Raw genomic sequence first — 21,927 nt, forward strand, 5'->3', positions numbered from 1 at the left:
ACGTACGATTGTATGTTGATGCACGCATGACCCGATTTCGTCGTTCGGTCATATCACGCAGTAACACGCCCATAATACATGACCGCTCCACGTGAAATCATTCATTGAGGACAACCAACTCCGAAACTGTGTCCGAAATAGATTGTGGCGTGATCTTCTCTACGTCATAGCTCGGAGAACCGGTTAGCTAATTTCGTCGAGTCAGGTATCGGGGGTGTAACTCAGTGGTAGAGTGTCTGCTTCGCATGCTGAAAGTCCTGGGTTCAAATCCCAGCTCCTCCACTATTCACTTTTGTTTTTTTTTACATTTAAAAATAATTGAATAACGCTGCGTCTACAAAATACTAACCAGTTACATATTAATTATTCTTTATTCTCTTCTAAAAATTACGTTAGTTAATCCTTTTAACTTTAATAAAACCTTTTTAATGACTAAAGTTCGATTAATATAAAATTTCATTCTGCCTAACTGAAAAAGAATCATTTTTCTGTACGACAAAAAGCATAAATAAAATGTAGAGCTAGGATATTGGAACTTAGAAAGTTATCGTCCACGTATTGTAGAGCGTGGGTGCATTTTGTTGTACATTATGCGATCAATACTCTCTGAGCACGAGTAGCGCCATCTATTGGTTGTGCTCAGTAATACATACCATCACAAACATTTGCTAAATGTAGAGCGGACATGATGATTAAACCAATGAAAGTTACCAGGCAAAAGTTTACCGTGTAATGTAGCAGAAATAAAATTATGAAGCTTTAAATATTTTTATTTATCAAAGACTGATGGATATGACTTAGATTTTAATACTTATTTATGCCCCAGGGAGCGAATGTGGATGCGGTAGGGCATTCCGTCCTTAAACAAGGTTTTAACTCTAAAATGTATCAAGGTTGAATAAAGTATTCTGAAATCTTAGTCTCATTGCAACATTATTCAACTAAATAAATATACCAATAAATATTAGAATCACCCTAGGTAGCACTGTATGATTTCAAAAACAATGTAGAGACGACTCAAATCAATAAAATAAAACTCAATTTCCGTATAATATTTTAATGAAAATTCAACTAAACGTATAAATCTTATTTATACTTACAGTAAACAGTTAATTGGATAAATATTTACATTATTCAGCTGGGGGCGTGTGGTACACTCCGGCCCCCAAAATTGCACTAACAAAAATATTGGACCCACGGGGTCCGGGCGACCCACCGGCATTTGGAACGGTTATTAAATTCTTCACAAAACCCTTCTTTCATTTTAGAAAATATAAACATTATCAACATTATTTAAGTTAAAAAATGCGAAAACAGTAAAATGTATGTAGTTTACCCACTTGGAAAACGCGTAAAATACTCAAATATTGTAACGATAATTCTTAATACGAATTTAACATTAAAACCTGAAGTAGCGCGCGTGAGTATTTATTTAGTTTTAATTTTCAAAATGGGTAAAGTTATACATTGATTTTCCTTAAATACTTAATAAATATCAAATGGTGACACGTTGACTTAGCTTACAATAAGTGATAAGTCAAGCATTAAAATAGCTTTGGTCTTTCTCTACCATAGAGTTGGAGAACTCCACAGTATACACACATCTATAGTACGCGACAAAGCAGTAATGCGGTTGGAACCGTACATTTCGACCGCACTTATACTTTGTCACGTACTGTATTTTAGCGACTTTTCCCAACTATAGTCCCAAACACCGGTAGATCGCACAATTATAATAACGAGTATTACAGTGTATACGCAGTCTTTACTAGCGCCTCACCTCTAGCTAGAGACCGCTCTACTACTACGGTATCTATGTATAAATCCGCCACACTACATTTGACCTTTTTATTGCACATGGAAATTGATGGAATATGTAAAAGCAACTAGAGCGAATGAACAAGAAAATAGTATTTATTGTCTATCAGAACCACTAGGTTCCTGTAAAGATGAAAATTAGCACAATGCAAGGGAATATCAAGTATTAATTTGTTTGAAATTCAAACCTCATAAATCACCTACCTAATCCCACAGTCATAGGCGAATGTATGAACTTATAATAGAGACGCATAACAATCATAACATAGGTAGATTTATTTCTTAGGAAATAAGAGCGGCTTTTACAGGACAAATGCCCCACTGTATGTACTCTAGAAAGTACAATGAATATACGGAAAAACAAATTGAAATTTTACACAATTTGCGTGTAAATCCTATCATACTCCATCAATTTTGAGTTTCGGTCAAATGTTACATTCGGCGCTAGGTACGCTACATGATACACGCTACCAACCTCTAACCTGTATGCGTGGGCTGCTTGTCTGTCTGGGTATTCGGAAAATTGGAAACTGTCTTTACATCCGTTTCATTACTACAATCGAAAGCTTGCCAATCTTCCACAATTTTTATTAATAGATATTTTGATTAATATGAAACATAATCAAATGTTGAAAATCCATCGGAGATTAATGTGTAGTGTAGGGTAGATTGACCTGCCGTTCTATGTACGAGTATAAGTTCTTTGAAGAAATCAAAGACAATGAAATTGAAAACACATAATAAATATAGCATTATTATGACCTCTTTTGCAAATGAGATAGGATTCAAAACTTTAACTAATCGAATGAAAGACCACGACATCCTGTTCCTCATTCCCGCGACAAACGCACAGCCTTACCGACTATACTAACTACGATAATAAAATGACGCTACGAATATTACTGGAAGATGTAAAGTGGCCTCGCCTATAATAAGTAATAACGGTAACAACTACAGACACATTATCCACTAGACGAGATCTGTGGAGATAAGTCACACGGAGATGATAAGAAGGAAACCGGTACATAAGAAGGTAGATAACCACAATTTTCCCATTCAAGTCAATCCATTTGGAGTCGTAGGTATTAAGATATTAATTGAAAGAAACTAAAGGTAACTTCAGTCTTCACCCAAAATCGAAGACATAAGATCCTTATCTATGTTCGATGTTTTTTTAGTTCTGATTTCAGTCAGAATTATCATTTTTTGTACCTAATCTGAACTCTAAACCCAATATTTCCCATTTTCTAAAAACATGTTGATAAAAAGTAACTAGGGGTGCCAATCTTTTATTCTTTCGATTTGAGTTAGTGTGTCATATCATGGCACGTAGCTCGTCTAGTAGTTAATTCACATTCACTACACTAAACTAACGGGATTCTAGGACAATGGAGGGACTAGACATAGTGGAAGAACTACTGGCCGTTGCACCCGCTGGGAACTCGCAAAAGAACCCCCACTTTTTATTTCAACAGCTTACCACGTTTTGTTACTCTTAATTTCCCTTTATAGAAAAGGAAAAGGGTAACTGCTGGATGATTTAATTAAATGCGACATGCTGGGTTCAAAAATACGACTAGTTGATGTGTTTAATTTTTTAGAATAAAGTCAACCAACTCTACAAAACTGATATTCAATAGTTTACGTTAAATGTTTCCAAGAACAATAAAATTCAAGTTAACTTTTAACAAGAAGGTACTTCCACATTTTCAACTTTCCTAAAAGATTACAATACTATTCAAAATATCGCAAATGTTACAGCATAGAAAGATTGTAAATATTAGAAAGTTTCTCAAAACTCATTTTGAAGAATTTGAAAGAGTAGAAAATCTAAAGTTTATAAGTGGAGTATAAAAAGTTGAGCTACAAGATCCACAAGAACATTCATCGTAGACATTTCATGATATAAATGAAGTAGATACTTTCCTCAGTACCAATATCTTTGTTAGGTAAATATTTTATCAAAAACAACTTAACTTATCAGAAAAAACTGGAATAATTGACTAACCTATTTGGCAAGTGTAACGGCCGCTACTTTGGACTAGGGTCTAGGAACAAACGAAACGGGTCTAAGCTAAGGTTTGGCAGGGACGGGAGGCGATAGTGCTGCCGACAGCCACAACTATCGATAACCCATCGACATCGATGGGGTAACATAGTTGGAAACTTTAAGAAACTTCAATATAACCAATGCTCTCAAATCATTATCGGAAGCATAGCGAAATATTGTCAGTTTTACATGGTTTAACAACGCCACCACTATCAATAATACTGAAGTTGATCCTGAAATGCAGCAGATAAACAAATATAACGTGAATGTCCGCGTTACAGAATCATCGTCAATATTATAATAAGTTCATGTTGCAACATCGACAAGTCTTTTCAAAGATGCTTTCCTTGTTGAAATATCCCCCTGCATCGAAATTCGATAGATGATGGCCAGAGGCAGCTATAGGGAGTCGAGTCGCGTGCGCTGCACAGCCAACAACGCTGACTGTTGCTGGAGACTCTTGCGCAGCCCTTCTAACGTTTGCAACACCTGGAAAAAAAAAGTTTTAGTCGCATCTCTTGAAACAGAAGAATATCGACTTACGTTAGGGAAAATCATGTACAAATTGCTACAATAAATCGTTTAGCATTATGTAAGAAATTAGAACTACCGTCATTAGTTTTCCCATTACTTCGTCAAAAAACATTAATTTCATCATGACTCTTTCTTGACCTCTATTAAATGAGATTTAACGATCTGTTGATTAACTAGGTATTATGTTGATTAAACATCCTTTGTTAATTGACTTTTAACGACATAAGCAATTTAAATTGCGTCTGATATTAGAAGAATGTGGAAATATTTGATGACGTTTGATGATTGCGTAATACAAGAGGTAAAGACTGATGTCAAGGATATTCCTCGTTCCTGTTTTTTTTTGGTCATCGTTTGTACCTACCTATGTAAGTATTTAGGTAGGTAACTTCTAATGTTATAACTAGCTGTTTACATTCATATTTGTGACATTTTCTGTCCAATAGACGTTATGGCAATGTGTCGCAAGCAGAAGGAAGTATCTTGAGACTTTTGTCCCTTAGTGAATGGATCTTTTCAGTCAAATGACGTCTACTGCTAGACAAAGGCCTCTCCCAAAGATTTCTACAACGATTTGTTCTGCGCTGCTCGCATCCAGATACTTCCTGCGGCCTTCACCAGATCTTTGGGACACCACGTCTCCCAGCCTCGTGGTCGCCCCTCGAGAACTTTTCTGCCCCAGCGGTCATCATCTCTACGAGCTACGTCCCCTAAATACGTTAGCGCTTACCTCATCTCTGGCATACGCCTTTCTTTTCGGTGGTTCCGAGTGCGGCCGATCCGTAGGCGAGGGGGGGTGCACCCGGGGGGCCACGGGCGGGGGGGCGGGCGCGGCGAGGGGGGAGCGGCGGGCGACGGGAGACATGGTCCTCCTCGGTTCGGGGGAGTTGGCCCTCATGAAGTTTGTGATATGTGTGCGCTCTGGACTCCGGCGGGGAGCTTCCACCTTGGGTAGGGAAATGGGTTATGATTAGTGCTGGGTTTCTATGTTTGGTGGAATAAAAATGAATAGGTAAGTCAAAAAAAATAAAATTATTTATCTTAAGCAGCTGCACAAGTTCAAAAATATTGTACCGTCTCTTCTCTCAGTCATCATAACTTTTTTTTTTTATTAACAACGAGGCAGCTCTTGGCCTGTATCTCACCTGATGGTAAGTGATGATCACTTAGAAGACGCAAATCGTTTTACTTTAATACTCATTGTTTATTACAAGCTTTTTATTACATTCACATGTTTCATTATACTTATCTGTTTTATTTCATTATATCTGTAGGTCTAATAATTGGGATGATTAATGTATAAAAATAAATATAAAAATGAAAACCATAACGTGGAAAACAATAACCAACGCCCAACCAATATGAACTAAATAAAAACACCAACTTCCGGAAACACTACTTCAACGGCCTCGTTAATTAACAATAGACATTGTGATGCGCGTAATTATTATGATAATGTGTGGCAGTAGACACAACAATGAAGGAACAAAAGGCTTTTCATGCAATACCAATTTCACTTATCAGTCATCCATAATAATTATGCAACGCCAGGGACTGAAACCAATTAGTGGAATTCAAGTACGTAGTTAGTTACACACACATTATCTAGTATTTAAAATTCATTTGAAGAAAAATCTTCTTTACCTAGATCAGGTAGGTACTAAAACTTTAGGTACTTTAATTCCTAAAACCCGGAGATTCTCCACTACTTAGACTTATACATCAATAGGCGCAGAATGTAGGCGGTAACGTATGCAAACTCATGCAACCTCACGGCCCAAAATTATGGTCATCATCATCATCAGATCATTTATTCTTCAACGCAGGAGGACGACCCTATTTAATTGACCACATGCAAAAGAAGGAAATGCATGGTGTATTAAATCATCATCATCATTCCCATCATTTCAGTCATAGGACGTCCACTTCTGAACATAGGCCTGCCCCAATGGTTTCCATATTAATTGGTAGCGGCCTGCATCCAGCGCCCTCCTGCTACCTTTATGAGATCGTCAGTCCACCTGATGTATATGTCACCGTAAAATTGTGAATTACGTTAGATTATAATTTGACGTAGTTAGATTACAATCTAACCTAACCTTACCCACTGTTAGTTTACAATCTCACGCGTTATATTATAAACGGAGTTCCCAATTTCACGTTGACATATTATATATTATAATACATCAGGTGGACAAACTAACCATAAAATATAGCTTACCTCAGTAGCCCTCAGCTCCCTCACCCGAGGGTTGTGAGGCGGCTCCAGCGGCGCCCTGGAGACGGTGACGAGCAGCTTCTCGGCCTCCCTGATCAGCTCCCGGTACTTCCTCTCGGCCTCCCGGTCGGCTTCTAACAGCGGGTCCCGCTCCCGCACGGGAGGGGCGGAGGGAGCGTGGTTGCGCCGGCGCACGCGAGGTGGTGTCGCCCCTGAAGTAATACGAAACAAATTATGTATTAATTTACATGCTTATCTATCTTATTTTCTTAGATATTTTGACTTTAGAATTGAGGACTATCGACACAAGTTACCTACCTAAGTTTCAAAAGCTTCATTTGTTGTAATAGCAATTGAATTAGATAAAAAAAAAATAGGACGAGCGTATAGTTTTGTTATGATGATCCTTACGTTTTGAATGTGACACATACAAGAAAAAGATCGTGGGGTCAATACAACAATATGACCCATGAACCCACCAGCTTTACGTTTCATCCAAAGCACAGAATCATTTATAACTTATGGTGGTTGTAAATTGATGCAAGACTACATTATCCTTAACAAACTGAAAGCAGGCAGAATCAGACAAAGCGTACCTAGAACTTTTAGTTCGGAATTTAACTTTGAATAATAGACCATGGAAATTTTCTCAAATAAAAAATAAGCATTATCCACCTGCTGAACGAGGCGGTCGCCTCGGCGGCGGCCTACGTCGCCTCGCCCTCCTCCTGCCAGGCGAGGCGGTCTCATCCGGCTCATCCTCATCCCCTCCATCCAATCCCGTGTCTCCGTCCGAATCTATATCAGCATCCGATAGTATCGCAGTCTCCCGGCCCCGGGGCCTCAGGCCCCTGCATTCCTCGTCGCTGGAGGCCCCGCCTCGGTAGTACGGAGACCGGTGGGGCTCCGGAGACCGGCGGGGTGAGGGACGGGGCGAGAGACGCGGCGAGAGGTGCGGAGATAGATGCGGGGACAAATGCGGGGATAGGTGTGGAGATCTGGGTGACCTTAAACCAAAAATACACAGCAATTAAAAAAAGAATAAATTATACACACAATGCACATCTTTATCATCATCAAGTCATTTATTTCAAGCCTCCCCTAAGATGATGACGGTGTCTAATTTACCAGAGACAAATGGAGTGTTTGGCCTACACTTCAAGCCAGTGAGACCAGTTGGGGGCCCTATGGTATCCGCATATTTTTCTCTCAATCACCACTTACATTCACGAGAAGGTGGAAAATTTTGCACATCCCTAGAAAAATACGGCTTCAACTGTAATCGGACTAAACACACATCGCAAAGCCTCCTCCGCTTTACACAACCTATTGACCCAAATCTTGCTTCTTTCACACGCGGCATTCGCGATGCCATTCATAATAGGTAGCTACCTCGACGGTACAATTCTACTGAAAATAAACAACTCACTAATCTATTGTCCAAGTAAGGATTCACACGTTCCGTAAATCTTATGTACCCAATTAATCAATGCCATTGTTGTTAGTCAGGTAACTAAACTTAGGATAACGAGTAGGTATTAGTAACTAGATACATTTAAGCTTAATGATACTCGTAGATTTACTCGTAAATATTTAAATTCAATCGAAGGTTTGAATCTATGATCGAATTTGGTTCCAGTTTTGTACTTCGTTTCATAATTCATCATCATCATCATTTCAGCCATAGGACGTCCACCACTGGACATAGGCCTCCCCCAATGATTTCTATAATGGCCGGTTGTAAGCCTACGACGATGGACGTAGGCCTACAACCGGCTTCATAAATCAATGAATAGATGTACCTAGACCCGTATCTCGCAGGGTAAGAATCTAGCGAGTACGGCGCATGGTGTAACTGCGGCGGCTGAGCCTGGGGGCACTGCAGGGACTGCTGGTGCAGCAAGTGGGGGGCCCGCCGGCGGCTGGGCGACGTGGCCCCCAGCCAGGGGTAATTTTGCTGCTACAATGCTTTTCCATTACCTTAACCCTTATCTCGCAGGGTACTAGTCTAGCGAGTACGAACTACGGCGCATGGAACCTGGGGGCACTGTAGAGACTGCTAGTGCAGCAAGTGGGGGACCCACCGGCGGTTGGGCGTCGTGGCCCCCAGCCAGGAGTTGGTCTTGATGCGGCAGCGCGGCCGCGGCGAGAAGTCACGCACAGAATATAGGTACCAGTCGAGCGAATACAGTGCGTGTTACAGCTCAGATTTTTGTTTTCGCTGCTACAACGCTTTTTCATACCTTGACCCATATCTCGCAGGGTAGGAATCCAGCGAGTACGGTGCATGATGCAACTGCGGCGGCTGAGCCTGGGGGCACTGCAGCGACTGCTGGTGCAGCAAGTGGGGGGCCCGCCGGCGGCTGGGTGACGTGGCCCCCAGCCAGGGGTTGGTCTTGATGCGGCAGCGCGGCCGTGGCGAGGGGGTCGCGCAGACCGGAGCCGGCTCTGGCGCGCACCGACGGGAGTTGACGGTGGAGCGGCGTTGCTGGAATGATAAAGATTTTGATTGGACACTTATGGAAATAAATAAAACCACGCAATATAAATCACAACAACCAATAGAAGTGCAACAAAAATAAGAATTCATTTTAAATAGATTATTTTAATTAAGTTTTATTTAATTTATTAGCTTTCAGTGGAATGCAATCATTTTAACTGGAACCTTTTCACATTTTTTTAAATTAATAGATAGGTAAATAAACGGAAACGTAATTTCTGACTAATCAATTTATTGTTCTATTTTATAATACACCTTAATGGCGTCGACAACCCTATTTTCTGAATTAAATTTATTGTTCTCTGAACAAATAAATAAATACCAATACTGTGTAAATACCTATGTAAGTAATCACATTAACATCGTTTTATTATTGCCCTCGCCTCAATACTCCATTTTACAATCGAGAATTTCATTTTTGTACTTGTACTATTTTCATTTGTGTTTCCAATTTCTTTCAAGCCCTCTGTAAAGTAAGAAGGCCTTTCAAAAATTGCGCTCGGACTCCCTGACGGCAGCCGGGCGCGGGCGTTAAACAAGATAACTTGCGGGTGTCAGCATCAGTGCTCTCACTTTACGATCACTGCGCACTATGCTCCCCGAGACAAGGAAGTGTTGGCCGACAGCTTGGCAGAAACTAAATAAACGGGAAAAAAACAAATCGAACCGCGATTCAGGGTACACCCAGCGCCATCTATTGATAGTTGTTGACATTAACAATTTGTGCTTTCATGGTAAGCAACCGTGGTTTTTAAATGCTAAAAAAATAGTTTCTGCTAAATTAATAAATAAATAAGGAGTAGAAGATGTGTTTTTTAATATCTTTATTTTACAGCTACTGAAAAAGTTCAATTTTAACTAGGAGAATACCGAACCGAAGTATTAAAGTTTAAAAGTAGGATTTATATTATTCATTAAATATGTAATGAATTAATTTTGATTTAAAATACGATATTATTTTTAAACATGACCCGAACAAAAACAAAATGGATTAAACAACAAACTCGTAACAATTAGAAGCGGACCTACATCAAAACGCTTAAAAACCAAAACGAGGTGGGTTATTGTGTTTCGGAGCCATTTTAAATCCACATAATTCTTCCTATGTATAGCGGGCAACGGCTTAACAGACAATGGGCGATCAGCAGGCTTTATTTAGCTCGGACAAAGGTCCACCCCATCAATTTATACGGTCTAGTTAATTAATAAAGTAAAGCCGGGCCACATGAACGCCGGTCGGCTATTGTTAGCACAAACGAAACGCAATTATGAAACCGAGTTTTAATGAATTTCACGAAACGTGATTTGCAATAATGTTGATCGAATAATCGAATAAGACCTCCGAAAAGTTTACGTCCGAATGTTGGAAACAAAGCGTCACCGTACGCACGCACCAGTTAATGAATTCCGAAAGTTTAACTGTGCGATAGGCGATCATGACGCGTTTCCTCTATTAATAATCGACTACATTACCGCGGATAAGGGCATCCGATTTAATTCGTCGAATAAATTATCGGCTAACATTTATGAAAAAAACAAATATTCTTGAGCAAAACCGCCGATTTAGTGCAAACTTAAGTACTTTCTTGTTATTCTAATAGAATAGAGACTCTATCGAGTCGATTGTACCAGTAATAGATGAGTTCAAGCTTGGCGTGGGACTTTATTACTAGCAGTCTTCACGAATTGGCTTTATTGTCCCAAATGGGAATCGAACCCAGAACTTCTGGAGTCTAGAAAGTTTATCCAATTAGAATTTGCATTAACAAAATTTGAAAAAGTCGATAGTGACCGACGAGTAGTGCCCCAGCGAGGAGGTTCATGGAAAAGTGGCTTTGCGGTAATCCAGCATTGACTGAATTTGACTGTTTATGAAGCTGCCTTACCTTTGCAGGTTCATGGTAGAGATGTGTCGTTGGCGGCGCGGGCGGCGGTGGTGGAGCGACCAGAGGCGCTGCAAGAGGCGCTACCGGCGCTCCTGGTGATGTCCCATCGGTAGAATAGCCAGTGCTGTATGCACTCTCCGGCGAAGAAAGGTGCGGGGGTGGTAACGGGCTGGTCGCTGGCGCTGCTGGGAGCCGGCATTGCTTCTGCTTACGCTTCTTCGCCCGGCCCAGCTGAGCTTCCATCCATGACTTCAGCCGCGCCCCCAACATGCCGCTGGCGGCAGCTGTGGGATAAAAACTATAGTTAAGCAATGCACAATTAACACTTTTTTAGCTATGCCTGACTGGGTCGACATCAATCTATATTTCTCTATCTACTATTACATAATACGACTTTTATTTTATTAATTATGCAATAAAATATTAAGTTGAACTTGAAAGTATTTGGCTGGTTTCACAAAAATGTATTTTAAAAATCATAAGAGATCCCAAAACAACGGTATTCCATCGCTCCCATCTTGAATATTTCGTTGGAGTCTAAAACAACAACAAAAGACAAGCAAGAGGCAAAAATTCAAGTGGGAAAAACGCTCCTGTCGAGTGTCTGCGGCGGCACAATCCTACCTACGTAAATATTCATACGCGAGCTTCCCACCCTCATACACACAAAAGGCTGTTCATTATAATATCACGTGCGTAAACAAAAGATTTCGCGAACTGCGTTAAATGTGTGACAGAATTGCTACGGCTGCATCACGTTTTCCTGTCGTCAAAACTCGCGCTTTGAAGTAAACAAAAGTGTGACATAAAATGTTTTATCGCGTTGTCATTTCGTCGCGGCGAAAGGCGGCCGTTCTGCCACAATGCGACCGTCTGCCAGTGGCCCTCGCGGTGTCGCCTTTCAAGTAACTCTAGATGCCCGTAAAAGGGAAGAGCTCCCCTAGCTTCATTTCCATCACGAGAAACTCTCGCAAACGCATTACGACTTTCATTAGCGTAATATTGTACATTGAATCCAAATCAGACATTCATTTTGATACTTTGAATTGAGATAAGTTTCAATTGAAAAAGTTTCTCGGCCCGTCTTGTAGAGTTACGCCGAAGAAGCGTTAAGTATTCAAATAAGAACAATTCGTCATAGAAGTGCTTTAAAATGGAATTTATGAGAGATATAAGTATGAAAATATTCTCCGACTTCTAAAAAGTTAGAGCCGTATTATAAAACTTGCAAGTTATGTACAGCATCAGTTCCTTTTCAGAGAAACAAAAATGTAAGTAACTTTATTTATGTATCGTCATCCATCAAATAGTTTTCCTGGTGCGCAGCTGTTTCTCACAGCCGGAAAGCAGCGTAAAAATTAACTGATCTCATAACGGAGCTACTCTATCATTTACAACTCATCATGTTCCTCAGCCTCTCAGCTCAGCAATAATAAATAGAGCGGTCCAATACAAATTGTTCGTACAATTTGTGCATACTGCAGGTATTTTCACCATCGTCCTTTGAGAATTCTACCATAGCAAATTTCAACTCGAAACTGGTTATTATTCAGTGGAAATTGACACTGCATCGCTTCACTCCCGTTCGATAACTTCATTATTACTCGGAGATTGCACTTGACCCAACCCAATCAACTATCAATCACAACGCCCAGTATCCCTCGGATTAGGTTTAGCGTTACCCTAACTGTACATGTAGCACTTCACAGTTTCAACACCCCACCCTCCTCCGGGCCTGTGGGAAACGTATAGCTGCAGAAAAGACGGATGAAACGGGCTTATCCAGTGGGGAGGGGCGAACTTACGAGATTTAGCTAATATTAGCAATCCATTACCGAGCGTCTTGCAGCGAGCTTCCCGGAGCGATCTAAAATTCAGGACGCCTGACTTATTGATGAAGTGGCTAGATCGACCACTTTACCTACCCCAAGACTAAGTGCCGTCTTGTGAAAATTTAAAGCGTGTTTAAGGTCTTACTGACATCAATTGATTATAGAGGATGTCCTGAATACAGGTTTAGTTTGGTTCTGATAAGACAGGCATCCAGATTGAACTTTTGATCGAACTTTACGGTCCACTTATAGGTACGAGTATTACGGTTTCACAATCGTAAAAATTGTCTTACATTATATTTATGATCGCATGTTCCTGACTATGAAGTGAAGCCAAAATAGAAGCCCATTTCAAGGTTTGGTACTAACCATTCGCAATTTCTATTGCAGAAAAGCTATAAATTTACTATATTACCTGCTACGCGAGCGACTGGTAGAACCGATCAACGTTTATCCCACTCCCTTTTATCGTAAGCATGTTCGTTCGTTGGTTTAACAAAATGGGCACGCATTAAAACAGCGGCATAGCAAAGGGCTATACGTTATCCTCGTTTGTGATCCGCCTGCGCTTCATCTCACCCTTTTCACGAAACGGTGCCATTAAAGAACAGCGTGAAGTTTTGCAAATTGGCTTTTATAAGAGCAATCTGTCTGACACAGATATTCTTTGGAGCGAAAAGCGTATTTCGTGTTGTATGATCTTGCTAATATATTTTAATATGGACTTCATTTCTACCTACTTACTTAGCTATACTGTTGTAGATATAATTCTCATAGAAAAGTCAACTATTCTAAACGTGATTAAATTACAGTCAATAGAATCATATTGACAATAAATCTAGTTCTTTCCTAATCTCTTTTCGTTCTTTCATAATCTGTAAGTAACGTAACAAAACTTTACGTCAACATAAAAAGTGGACAATAAAATCGTCCCCCCCGGTAAGCCTTTCTAGGAGTAATGAATTGAAGGCAAAGTAATAAATTGTGGTTTCGGGACAAACGATCCTACTTTCGTGGTCGGGCTGAGCTATTGAGTTAGGCTGCCAACGGTTCCACATTATACAGGGACTCTCCTGTATTTGACATCCTACTTTCGATGTAACATCAAATGTTTTATTTATTTTATTTGCTGGAATGTCTGAATGTATGAATTTTAGTTGCTAGAATTGTCAAAATTATTGTAGTATATTCAATAGCTTTACAAAGAAATGTTAAAATACTATCTAAGAAATATCCTTTGTAAAACAGCGTGTGCTTCGAGACAAGATAGTGTGACGTGACCCACAAATCCTTCAAAAATAAGCACGTGGACATAATAAGCTGTGCATTCTAAGTTTCAGGAGGACTTTGCCCGTCAGCAAATTCCGCATTTTTGGATCAAATTATCTCTACTTGCAGTTGATTGTTACATGAATATTGCGAACTCGTATCTCATGTAAAGACCACGTTTACGTTTACTTCTGAGAAACCGTAGCGTAGTCCTGAAGTTTCCGTAAGAAAAGTCAACCCTTGTATTGACACCGGGAATGAGTGCGACATAAACAAATGTGGAGGGTGGGCGTTATCAATAAAACTGCCGAGTTGCGGGCACACTTACCGCGTTGTTTGGCACCGAAGTCGTCAACAAGGAAACTTTGGGTTGCATGTCAGAAAATTTGAACGTACAAAAAGTATTGGTTAACTTAAATTGCCGCAAAGTTTTGTTACGAAGTTGGTAACGAGCAGTAAAAATTACTTTGATGTTCTCGAAGCGTTTTGACTTTTTCATAATTTTGTTTTATGCGAGCGCTATTATAGGAGCCTACCCTTGTATTCTAATCAATCTAAAGGAATGACTTTAGAAATTAACCAAATAATTTTAATACGCCTGAAAACGTTTTGAATAGTTCAGGAATTAGACACTGTCTGTTTGAATATTTCTAAGACACGCAAAACTGAAAAGAACTGGTACAAAAAACTCCCTCCAAAAACTCAACATCATTTCAACCAATACACATTCATCAAAATAACGCGCGAGTATATCTAAATGGATCGTTTGATAATAATAATAACATTTGATCGTTTTATTGGGGGAGGCTCGCCAGTTTGTGTAGCCATAATCTTATTTTGCAAACCTATTATATTTATCTTAATGGAAAATAAATACTTTGGCTTCTTATTGCTCGCTAACTGCTACTTGCTTACATTTTAAAGATAATAGAGGCACTAAATTCAAGAATTGAGTAACATCAAAAGATAACATCAAAGCTTTTGATGCAAAAAGGAGAGCATTGCTTGGTTGGTTCAAAACATTTACTCATTTCCTATCTTTTACAACTTATCAAAAACATGATTAGGACAAAGCTGAAAACAGAAACTTCATTGTTACCGCTAAATTGTTATTCTTCGGGTTGCTGACGTTAATAGAGAGTCAGCAAAACGTTTATCCGCACAAATAGACACGAAGAAAGGTGAAAAAGCCACGCGCGCTGACGCGGCTTAATTAATAAATCAAATATTCATTTATGCGGGTTGTTAGGGGAGAAAAATAACATGAACCGACGGGATAGGTAGCTTAATGTTGCTCACCTGTGCTTCCTTATTTTAAGATTATATTCATGAATGGGAGAATAATTTTATGTTCCATTAAATGACGAAAAGTAACATTATTGAAGTAAAAATATCAAGCTTGAAAACAGTTTGAATGTTTTTGGTGTACTAACTAGAGTAGTAGAAAAGTAGAAATTACAATACTGTAAGATATTTTCCCATACATCTACCGTTTTGCGATCACGAAAACGAATTTACTACGCCAATCAACAGTAATTTCGCCTTTCTTCAACCCAAGTAAGCAATAAATGAAATTATTGTCTTATTTGCCTGACTACCTGAAAAATATGAAAAAGCTCTCTTCATTTAAGAATTTCGAAAATAAACGCTTTTCCCAGTCTAATCTGGCTTATGGAGCAAATAATTGAATCAATGTCCAAGAGGGTCTTAATTCTGTATATCAAATTTTGAAAGCATTTTGTTTACAAAATCCATCCCCGACGGTTCTGCCCTCACTTGTATTTTATTTTTAATCACTCCGCTTTGCTCAGAGAAATATCTTTTGAGCAAGCTTAACAAGTTATCAGCGTTCTTTACAGGAACAAGGTAAAATGAGAATTTTCTGCTCCCCTCGTCTCGACATAATTACGTTAATCTTAACATTAATCATGTAATTAAGATGGAAACGTTGAACGAAGTTTGACATCATAGGAACTTTGTTGGAGCCTACGCGCGCCTACGAAATGTTTCCTATTAATCCAAAGCCAAAGTCATTATTATGGAAATCGCACATAATTAACTTAGATGAAGTAATTTATGCTTAACTCGTATTTAAGCTAGGTATGTTGTACATACTAATTAAATACAATCTCTATTAATCAAAGCACATCATCGCCGTATAAATGTAAATTTAATTAATTTATATTATATTGAAATAATATCGTTTCAGTCGCTTCATAAAACAGTAGTGCCTACGTGTAGTTATCACTACAATAAAAATCTACGACCAGAGTGGGTTACCGAATAGTTCTTCGAAAACGCTAAGAAATTAGCACACAACACTCAGTTCCCTAGAGAAAATTGAGAACAATTTTCTTTCCATTAACAAAAACAACAATACACGTAAGCGTTTAACATTTCAGCCGTCCGTCGTGGGTGTGGATTAAAACTAAAACAACTATCTCTTTGAAACGTCCACAGAGCGCAGACGAACTATTCCCAAGTGATTTAAAAATTGCTCCGCTAGACGACAGCGGAGAGCGGGCTAATTGCGGGCGCTTTCAAGCGCTGCCAGCGCTGGCTGGAATTGCGGAAAAACGAAACTTTGAAAGGCGAGCTTCCCAGTTTCCCAGACGGCGATTGTGCCTCGTGCGCCGACTCGCTTGCTCTAAATGAACAGCTTGCCACAACCATACTGTAGCTGAACATTCAGCATTTTCTTAATTGTGAAGAACCTGAATTGACCAATATCGATGAATAGATAGCGATTTGATCGAGAATCACTAAATTGAATGAAAGTAACTCAAGATGGTATAGATAGAGGAATTGACATTTCGAACTTTAGACCAATCACAGGCTTGGTACTATTCTGGATTTATATTCAGCTGGTTTTCAGAATACGGGAACAAGTTTAGTCACATCACATACCTTCATACAACATTGCTTTGTAGTCAAAAATTAACTTCTATAGAATTCAGTAATAATTAACCTGTCGGCACCAAGCAATTTCAGTCACAATAGCTATTGTTGTTACTCTAATTGGAACTTGTGGGCTTCAAAACGTTTAAAGCCAGTTCAGCTGAACACATCTAAAAACAAAAAGGTCCAACCAAATTGAAAATGGAATGAGATTTGCCTGAACCCGTGGAGTGCACATATGAATACATCATAGCGTACCATAGCCGCACGTCCTCATAAATCCAATAAGTATGACGTAGACTGGCGTACCAAGTTTGTTTTTCCTCGAAATATGAAGTTCTTCTTCGAAGACGAAATAAAAGAGAGGTTACAAGGTAGAATTTGATACATGAATATAAAGCAAGGTGCAATTTGAATGTTGAAGTGGAAGAAACCTGTCTGAAAGCGTACGCCTTACGCCTCTGTTTCTATATGCCACGTCACTTGCCGTAAATGAACTGTACCTCTAGCATGAACAACTTTCGTCTTCGAATCGTTTGCGTATTCGATAAAATTCGATACTCAATCTTCGAATTAAACGATAACCTGACAATTTTGATTCTCAAAATAAGTTTCGTGCAACCACATCTCATACTAAGTTCACTTTACGACACGTTCACAAGGGCGCTGTTGTAGTTTTCTTACTAAATCTTTTGATGGCGATTCGAGTACGCAAACGATTTGAATTCGATAGTTTTTCGTGCTAGCCGTACTGTCTGCGACAGAGGCGTGAGCAAACTCTGCCGCGATGTAACAAAAGCTCCACATTTGCCAATTATTTTTTATTCACAGAAGTATAACGATGTTCCTCACAATCACAGTACNGACAGTACAATATGCACCTACTCTGTATGTTGTTACCACTGTTGTTACTTAATCGTACTTAGTAATTTTGATAAGTACCTATACGAATTGTAACTATGACCTATGCTATGACTATCAAGTCTTAAACCTTTTAGTATAGAACATTTCAGTATAGACGGGATCGGAGAAGGACTAACCTTTGTCCGCAGAAATAAATCTTACAGAGGATAATAGGGAATGAAAGATTGCATGGGCAACCAATTATTTCTCAAGTAAGGGTTCTGGAAAAAATATATATATAACAAGATAGAAATTGGATTTGACCGCGTGACGTGAAAACCATAATTTCGTGAATAAACGTCAACAACTGACATAGGTAAACTTGCTATAAAGGCTCTGAAATGGGTAAGTATAATTACGTTTTCAGAGGCCTTTCCTAAACATTATGTCCTTTTAATCCTAAAACAACATTAAACAATACGGGATTCGTGTCACTGTCGCAAACTACGGCAAACTTTGCGCCGTGTTATCGCAAATGACATTCAAGCGACGTCTGAGGCCTGTGTGCTCGCTAGCGACTGCGTAAAAAAATGACATTGATTGTATGACATATTGTGCAGCGCCCCTAACGGCTACTTTCAAGAAACAAAATCTTCATTGTCGGCCGTTTGGCGTAGTGGTTCGAAACGAACTACTATTCCGGAGGTTGCGGGTTCGATTCCCGCACAGTACAAACATTTGTGTGCATGAACATATTTGTTTGTATTGGACTGGGTGTTTTCTATTTATAATATGTATGTATTTACAAAAAAAAAAAGTATTTAAGTATGTTTATATCCGTTGTCTAGTACCCATAGTACAAGCTTTGCTTAGTTTGGGACTAGAAGCGCAGTGTAAAATGTCCAAAGATATTTATTTATTTATTATTTATTATTTATTATTATTATAGAGATTTTTGACGTATTCGCTAGCGAGCACACCTAACGTAAACTCATGGTAGGTACACTGATCTTAGGTACACCTTTGGGTAAGTAGGTACGTGTCTGGAGACTGTCGTGTCGCGAATATCAAATTATACACTTGTGTCTGTTGCACAACCCTATTCGCTATTATTTAAGGCTCTACGTGAACACAAAATTGTATCGGACGATGTGATGTGAATGTTTAGAAGGTCGGGTAATTTATTGGCAGTATGTTACTGAAATTAATGAAGTAGAACATTGAGAACTGTTTACCAAATAGCTACATATAATAATCAAATTGTCTAGAATAGTAGGTACGTAAATATGCAGACATATTAAGTAGTGTTTTTTATACTAGCATTTTAACGCGAAAGATTATTAGGACAAATGGATGTTACAGACTTCTGGAAGCAAAAGATACTGAATGGGTATTTGTGAAACTTCAAACATCTCAAACATTAGTCGTATCTTGAAAACTTTTTTTTTCAAGTGATATCTAATTTAATACTGACTCTACTTAATTCAGAATCATTAATCCGTGTCACTCAGGACACTTCAGCGCTTATTCAGGATCGGTGACATACAAGTGGCACTCTATTTTGCAAGGTTTCTTTGATTTCAATTTTGAAGCCCTAAAAATGTGAATATTTATTCGCGATCCCCTCTGTTATTAGTCGACCCTTATTTGAAAACGCTGATTGTGAAAAAATACGGGATTGGATTTTTCAGGATTAATGAGAGGATTTTATTTGAATGCGATGAACGTGTGTTTTTTATCTAATGTTTGCTATGTTCGCTGAAAAGTATACATAGTTCATCCAACTAACCAAGAATTATTTGTTCCTTGTTTCCTAAATGATTTAGTAGCAAAAACCTTTTAGCACTCAGAACAAAAATAGGAAATCCAAAAAACATAAAACGCATTCTTTCTTTTCCTCAATAAGGAACACGACTATAAATTACTTCCGGTCACTAGCAACAACCATTCGTCTTGGCATGACCAGCGCTTTAAGAAGTAGATTTTATGCCAGTTACAAATGAACGACTTATTTACTACTTACTCTACAAACATAGAGAAGGATACTTAACCTAATAAAACGTACAAAGTGACATCAAAAGGGACGAAACTAAGAGATAAGTCAGAGAAAATCCGGCTTAACTAGATTTATTGGGTTTACGTGATCTCCTGAAATAAGTCCCTACGAGTATAAGCACGTGTCATGCTCCTGTCCCATTGGGTCTAACCTCCTTAGCGTTAGTAAACACACAATAAATATGTAACCAAGGAAAACCCGCATGTAGAAAATAGTATTATCTATTCGTCAGAACCTTCATAAAATCCCTACAAAACAGCATGTTACGAGAGAACGGGCAGTTCACATCACATCTCTCCTTATTCAATACACGCTTATTAATTTGAATTCAACACAACCCTTCAGGAGGGATCACTCGGGAGCATCTTACAGGGGCAGTGGGCTATCGAACGAACCGCTCATTTGTTACTGTGCGTTGAGAGAGCGCCGGCAAATATGGATCCACGTGCGGAAGTGTTCAGTACAGATTCTACGAATGTTGAATAAAAAAGGCTGATTTTAATTTTGAGTTGACTTTGAGTTTTTAATTGAGAATAGTGATGGGATGTGTGTACTTACAGGGGCGCGCGATGGTGCGTAGCGGTGGAGGAAATGCTCGAGGCGCCGCGACGCATGCCGGGCGTGGTGCGGCGACGCGCGGCGGCCGCCGACTGACGCACGCGCGCCGCCCTGACGCTACGCGCTACGGCGCTACGATGGGCGCGTTTTGCCGTAGCCGCGTAGCAAATCATCCCCTTCTGTTACTGCCGATCAAGATAAATGTTTTTTTTTAATTAATTTTATTTTTTCCTTGTTGCAAATTTTTCATACGTTTTATTTATATTTAAAAAATAAGAAAACACATAAAGTAAATAACATAACCATTTCCTTATTTACTTTAAGTAAATATACTAGTGACATAGGTTTTGAACGAACTGCAGGATGCATAAAATCGATCATAACATAGAGTGACAGTCAATAGGGTATTTGACACCACCAATCAATTAAAGTACTTTTTAAAACTGTCAAAACGACACTCTCCCATAGATTTTGTACGGCAATACTAGCATGTGACGTCACAATTTTATGAACTCAATGAAAATACTTTTTTCAATTATAATGCAACCAAAAATCGTAATTTACAGGTAATTAAAAATTAACTAAGTTTTTAAGACCAGAAAGAAGTGTCTTTTTAAAAAAGTTGTGCTTTAGAATTATTGGGAAATGGTGTCAAATACCCAATTCCAGCACATATCAAGACTCGTAGCCTACCTTACTATTATACTAACTAACTTCTACGAAACTAAACCAACTTCCACACTGCTACGAAAATAATTTTTACCTGTTTGTCACGTAATTGTCTAATTGTTGTTATCAATCAAGAACGATAATTGCCTCCGTGTGTAATGTTACGCAACAGTCCGCAACCCTTACGTGTTAAGCTGTAGCTCAACTCTCCTGGCAGCTATTAGCCTAATGTGCGGGTTGGATGGGCGGTAAAAATAAACGTGCCCACCGCACGGGCCGCGGCGACAGGAGTCTAAACGGGCGAACTTTGTTATTCATGTTGCGTTATTAAAAACAAACAGCTCCCGGCGACCTTTACAACTCGGCCGCGCCCATAAATCACACTTGAATCTCAAATTTTTGTCTATTTCTTTGCGAAAGTTTGACGTTATTGAGGAAACTCCGACGGCGGCATAATTGCCCGAGGGATCGACAGAATTAAGTTACGGAAGAGGTATTTATTTTCTCAAAGCTTTGACTTAATACGAAGATTACGAAGGTATACAGTTAGCGTAAGTAATTCATTAAAATTACGATAAAATATTCCCTTCGAACCTTATACCTTAAAAGTTTCCTCCTTGTTATTATTTTATTATTTATCGATAAATAAACAAAAATATTTAGTTAACTTATGATTGTGCCGATAAACTAATTATAAGTTACCAACAAAAAAATGATACTCGGTTCTTGAAAGATAACCGTAAAACATAACAGGCAAAATTATCGAGGACTCTACATTATTTTTATAGTAACTCTA

General features: G+C 39.0%; 1 protein-coding gene and 2 non-coding genes across 3 annotated transcripts; 1 reads left to right on the forward strand and 2 right to left on the reverse strand.

The window, feature by feature from the left end:
- The first annotated feature begins 210 nt into the window (after positions 1–210).
- Positions 211–282, forward strand: TRNAA-CGC (transfer RNA alanine (anticodon CGC)). Its single transcript has one exon. It is a non-coding gene; the product is annotated as a tRNA-Ala (tRNA).
- Positions 283–4,236: 3,954 nt separating this feature from the next.
- Positions 4,237–20,540, reverse strand: LOC114355597 (serine/arginine repetitive matrix protein 1). The gene is made up of 7 exons (XM_028308542.1): positions 20,463–20,540; positions 11,007–11,290; positions 8,864–9,108; positions 7,296–7,627; positions 6,624–6,832; positions 5,133–5,348; positions 4,237–4,357 (listed from the first exon to the last, which is right to left on the reverse strand). The coding sequence occupies exons 2-7, from the start codon at positions 11,274–11,276 to the stop codon at positions 4,268–4,270; spliced, it is 1,362 nt and encodes a 453-aa protein (XP_028164343.1). The 5' UTR covers positions 11,277–11,290; positions 20,463–20,540; the 3' UTR covers positions 4,237–4,267.
- Positions 9,603–9,735, reverse strand: LOC114355602 (U4atac minor spliceosomal RNA). The gene has a single exon (XR_003656121.1). It is a non-coding gene; the product is annotated as a U4atac minor spliceosomal RNA (small nuclear RNA).
- Positions 20,541–21,927: the final 1,387 nt, after the last annotated feature.

This window comes from Ostrinia furnacalis, unplaced genomic scaffold (assembly GCF_004193835.3).
Source record: "Ostrinia furnacalis isolate ACB-3 unplaced genomic scaffold, ASM419383v2 OfSCF2422, whole genome shotgun sequence".
NCBI classification, from domain to species: Eukaryota; Metazoa; Arthropoda; class Insecta; order Lepidoptera; family Crambidae; genus Ostrinia; species Ostrinia furnacalis.